The sequence below is a fragment of the Humulus lupulus genome, chromosome 6 (genome assembly GCF_963169125.1).
Source record: "Humulus lupulus chromosome 6, drHumLupu1.1, whole genome shotgun sequence".
NCBI classification, from domain to species: Eukaryota; Viridiplantae; Streptophyta; class Magnoliopsida; order Rosales; family Cannabaceae; genus Humulus; species Humulus lupulus.
The window spans coordinates 3,973,158-3,978,792 of NC_084798.1; the positions used below are offsets into that span (position 1 = coordinate 3,973,158).

The window sequence follows — 5,635 nt, forward strand, 5'->3', positions numbered from 1 at the left end:
CCTGAATTGTGAGATATATACACTTGTCTTGTTAAAAATGATGTTTAAATACATGGTCTGTTTACGATTTCCCTATGTCATGTTTGGTATGTAGTCTGGTTTCCGAAAACAATGGAACCATATGTCGTTATCATTTGTGAAATTCATATATATTAGCATCATGAAAGAGGACTTTATGCAGTACTTCATAATAAATATTATGCACTGATGTTCCAACTGTTAATGTTCAGGTCTTTTTACCCGGTATCTTGTAATGAATACTTGGTTGGTTTACATTTGTGTTGTAATATCTGTCACTTTTTTTCTGCTTATTTAAAATTCCCTAGCAAGGTTTAAAGGATCGTTGTTATTAATTAACTTGAAACTTTCCATCAAATCTTTATATGCAATTGTTCTTAACTTTTGGGATTACTTTTGTATCAAATTAAGTGTGTTTCCAACTGTTTCATCAATTTATCATATATGAGAATGAACTCATTGTTGCTGCTAGGAAAGGAGAACTAGCTCTTGTGATGTCGGAGTATGGGTTCAAGTAAGTTCTTAGGTATTATAATGTTCTGTTTCCTTTTGTGACGTCTTGATCTTGGGTGTTGTCTCTTGATCTTCAAGAATCAGAGTATAGCTAAATCTGTTCTCTTTGGCAGAAAAGTTCTCTCACTAGATGAGTATGCATTGTATTTCAAGGACATTGATCCTGTATCTCAGCACAAGAGTTGGACAAAAGAATATCAGAATGACCACTTGATCGAATTAGCACCAAGATACAATGTTTTATATGACAGGGTTAAGGCAACATTTGTTGTCAGTGGTCCTGTAGATTGGGGTTGGGACATTCAGGTCATTTCATTTTATTCATAAGAATCAATGTGAAATTACAGTGATTTCATTAAAAAAAAAAAATTTCTAAAACCTGTAGAACTAAACTATAAATAATGATATTGTCATATACGTAAACATAATTATTAAGTAAAGAGATAAAAACGTATCCTAATTTTCACAAAAATAAAAATTGACTGCTACTCCTGACCTAAGGTTGCATTCACGTTTCTCAAGTCTAGCTTATGGAAAACTATGGCATTCTTGTTGACTCTAATTGAATAACATTAATCAACGAGGAGGACACTACAACCAATAATTAATGCAAAGAGCAACAAGGCTACACCGCCATATAGTGAACATGCATCTCATGTTGTTAATCTTACTTGTATATATTCATGTTAAGTTAGACTAAGTAATCCACAATTTGCTAAGTTTTCCACTAACAAATCTATGAATTGGAATTGTTCCTGTTTATCAACCTGAAATCTTCTGTCTTTTCCATGGTATTCATACGTAAGATAAAATATTCAAATTAATTAATTCAGGAAAATACGTATGACAATTGACCGATAATATTAAAAGCTCTATAAAATGGTAAAAGCTGAAAAATGGAAATTTGTAATTTATTACTTAATTTTAGCACACATTTGGTTTATTTAGAGAAGCATGGAACAATAGATAATACATTGTACAATACCAAAGCAAAGGAGCTAATTATTTTGATTGTAATTAATTAATGAAACAGAAGAAGGTTGAATGCTTCTATTGGCCAAACCAATGCTTCTTTTCTTGTAATGACACTACTACAAAAATTACATGATAAGTCGGTTAAAAACCGACTTCTGAAAATTCATAAGTCGGTTAGGAACCGACTTCCCATGCAGTGACTTATGATGTAAAATCACGGTAGGTCAGTTGGCGCCAAACCGACCTATGGTGTAAGACATGGTAGGTCGGTTATATACCGACCTCTGGTGTAAGACATGGTAGGTCGGTCAGAAACCGACCTTTGGTGAAAATCATGGTAGGTCAGTGTGGCACACCGACCTCTGGTGTAAAACATGATAAGTTGGTTCCCAACCGACTTATGGTGTAGACATCCAATGGTGTTTTTTTTATTAAAAAGTGTATTATACCCAAAACAAATCTTGCTTTTTATACAAACAAACCGAACAAAACAAAATAGATATCATAGTAATATAAAATACTAGAATTTGAACTAAGTATCCAAAATAACGAGTCTAAAGTTAATTACAAATTACTCATATAAGCATTGTAAACTATAGTTAGACAATAAAAGTATGTATATCTTCAAGAAAGTCTCAGTTAACATTGTAAGTGTATCTCCTTAAAAGTCTAAGTTAACAAAAGTGACTGGACCTATGTAGTACTAATCAAATTCATGACGCATTGTGCCCATTCTTCACGCACTTCGTTGATCTCATCCTTTGTGTAAGAGTTCTTCCCGCCACACTAAAAATAATTCATTGCATGAGTTGAATTAATATACTTAATCTTGAGTTAAAGCTAGAACTTTAATAATGAATATTTTCACTTACGTTACTAGTTAGCCATCGCATTGAAAACTCCTTTGTCACGAAGTCTTTCATCATCCTCATAACATAGAATCCACATTGTACTGATTGTAATGGTTGACGAGGAAAATAAAGTTGTCAACTCCCTCTTCATACTCTTTTGAAAGCATGTCCTTTGTTATCAAACTCTTGTCCATTTCCTAGAAAAAAATTCGACAGAGGTTTCCCTAAAATTCGACTAAAATCCTCCTGCATGTAGAAAATTCCCATAACAAATTTTTAGCGTTGTCATATTCCTATTAATATACTATCTTTTTAACTTAAATTTTGACAGAGCTTCCCAATACCAATCAAAGAAGAACAATGCAAGCACAACATAATTTAAATATAAGAAAACAAACCATAATTCTAGATGAATTCGAGCAACATTTTCCTTATAATAGTGACCTAACCATCTGTCAACAAAGAATCAAACAATTCAAACAACACACAATAAGTTTCTTCCTTATATCTCCACAGCACACAAATAAATTTTCCATAACCTACTTCACTAAAACACACAAGTTCTCAACCTTCCATTATCACCGCAACACACAATTTTAATCTCAGAACCTACTTCACTATGGATGAATATTTAAGATATTCAAACTCCTCTAATAAAAGAACATGCGTACCTCTTGCAATTAACAATAATCAAGAAAAATAATTAACTAGAGCCTGCAGGAACATTACGATTAATGATACATTAGTTAAGTATCGTCAGACTATATATATATATAATCAATTATATATAAAAAGAAAGCTAAGATTGTCATCCCACATCTTAGGAACTCTACTTTGGGTGATCTACAATTCCTTTAAAATCCAAGTGACTTCAGCTAGTTGTTAGTCTTAGCTTTCAATTAGTTAGTTTTATTACTTTTGATTACTATTTGTTACATGTTGTAGCAATATATACATCTCTTTGTAATATTCTTCATCAATCAATAATAAAACTTCTCATTTCATTCATTTTCCTCTATTTTACACTATGATTTGTAAAACAAGGCCTCTGAAGGATTTTATCAGAGGTGATAATATGGTAGTTTATCTACATTGATTAACGACAAAGAGATTATGTAGTTATTTTCAATTCCCATTCTGTACTATTAGAAAGTGATTAAGAAATGGTCCTAGAGGAAAGAATATGGTATTATTGTCTACATTGATACCATCTTTAAAGTAGTGAGAGTAAAACAGAGAAGAATGAAAACAAAAAGATGAAGTCTAATTGATTGCTATATCTATATGAGCTCATAAGCTTCTAACTATATATCATCAAAGACAAACCAGCAATTTCAAAGTGATTCTTCTTTAAGCAATTTCAAAGTTGGTTTTGTCATCTTGTTTTGTTATTTCCATATTATCCAAACCAAAAGTTCTACTCTGAATTCTATAAAATCTTTTCTATTGAAAAAAGTAACTTTTGTTACAGAAGGGATCTCCTTTATGATATATAGCTTTGAAACTACCATCAGTTTAGTTAAATTTACAATTTTCGATAATAGTGCTTTAAGTGATTTTAAATTAGTCTCAATATTTTGTTTTGTTTTCTCATATATGGGCCCTATGTTAATCTAAATATAAAGCATTCAATTTACTATTGTAATCTGACGTTGCTCTAATAATAATGCCTTACCCTTTATCACACTGATTATTTTTCAACATAAGATCTTGATGATGTGAAGTTAAAGGGGGTATATCACTATCAATTAATTCTGCCAATATTTCTCCTATCTATATATATATATTGTATATGGTTTCGTTATAAGTTCAGCAACTATTGTGAAAACTTCCAACTTTTTTTTATTTTAAAATTTTTGAAAACAAAAACAGAAGTCATTTGAAAAAATGTCACCTTAATAGGTGTAGCAGCTACTAGTATCTGTTCAACTCCACCAAAAGCCTTGCCAATTTCTGAATCAGCCAATAAAACATTCAACAATGTTCCTATACCAAAATTTTCAGATCTATGATCTTCATCAAGCTCAACTGTCCAAGTCAGAGATAGAATCTTAAACAGACCCTGCAAGAAAACAAAATTAATATTATTGTGATTAAATAAACATAAATACAAATTAAAAATTAAAAATTAAAAAAAAAATCATTTTTCTCATTGATTTCTTGAGTCAAGAAAGGGAGTAGGGACCTTGCCAGAAACCCTCTGACTTTAGTATTTTAGTTAATATGAACACCTTTGTTATATTGTCATTATAATATGGTTGTAATTAATTAATTTATCCTATTTTTATTTTTATAGAGCGATGAAATCCAAAAGAATATATAAATACTTGTTTTAGTGTGTGAAAATAAATAAATAAATATTTGTTTAACTGTGATAGAACAATGGTATAAATTACTTATAAAAATTATTAAAATAACGTTTATGGTATTGTTTTGTAAAATAAAGTCAAATTTAACATTTAAGTAAAAAGTAACAAACTAAAATTATATATATTTTCTATATATGCATATATATATAATATGACTTTATTTTAAGAATATAATTTAATGAATGATAAAACAATAGCAAAATTTTACTATAATAGAATATACAAATCTATGAATTGCAATTGTACCTGTTCATCATCAACATTTATGGAGATTTCTTTCGGATCCATGGCGTCAGGTAACACAGAAAACTATATATTTGTATAATATAATATGAGAGGATAAAGAAAACAAAGACTTGTGTATAAGGTTTCCTACATACGATCTCTATTTATAGCAAAGCGAAATAACTTCGAAGCACATATAGGTCAAGTGACTCGATCTGTCACGTACAATAAAGTTTGAAAGCTATTAATTATTCAACCCTCCCCGCTCACCCACACAAAATAAAATAAAATAAAATAGATGATAAATACAATATTTATCACATAATAGTGACAATATAAAATTAACGTTTTGGCAAATACATGTACCAGTATTTGTTTTAATATCCTGGGCCCCTCATGAAGAGGAAAAAAAATTCAGTAATTCTACCGACCAAATATTAAGAAAAGATGAACAAGAATAGCAAGCAGATTTTTAAAAATTAAAATAGTTAAAGTAATTAAACTACTTTCTCTATCTCTTAGTCATGGCTGCCAGCAACTTGAAATCTTTAAATGACTTAGTCAAGACTGTTTACTCAATTCAAATTAGGCTGAAAATGTGTAATTACATGTATAATATTTCAGCATATTCCAATATATCGCAACTCTAGGGGGCGATATATCGCCATACGGGGATACGGAAAA

The 5,635-nt window shown here is 30.2% G+C and overlaps 1 protein-coding gene across 5 annotated transcripts; it reads right to left on the reverse strand.

The window, feature by feature from the left end:
• Positions 1 to 2,008: 2,008 nt before the first annotated feature.
• On the reverse strand, positions 2,009 to 5,100 carry LOC133781451 (uncharacterized). Of its 5 annotated transcripts, XR_009870117.1 has the most exons (6): positions 4,973 to 5,100; positions 4,252 to 4,419; positions 3,029 to 3,071; positions 2,756 to 2,809; positions 2,379 to 2,603; positions 2,009 to 2,292 (listed from the first exon to the last, which is right to left on the reverse strand). XR_009870117.1 is itself a non-coding variant. In XM_062220433.1 (4 exons), the coding sequence occupies exons 1-3, from the start codon at positions 5,012 to 5,014 to the stop codon at positions 2,505 to 2,507; spliced, it is 309 nt and encodes a 102-aa protein (XP_062076417.1). In that variant the 5' UTR covers positions 5,015 to 5,100; the 3' UTR covers positions 2,009 to 2,292; positions 2,379 to 2,504. The 5 variants fall into 5 exon arrangements, 2 of the variants coding, with proteins under 2 accessions (XP_062076417.1, XP_062076418.1); XR_009870116.1 differs by lacking the exon at positions 3,029 to 3,071; XR_009870115.1 differs by having other exon boundaries at positions 2,379 to 2,809.
• Between the last annotated feature and the right edge of the window lie 535 nt (positions 5,101 to 5,635).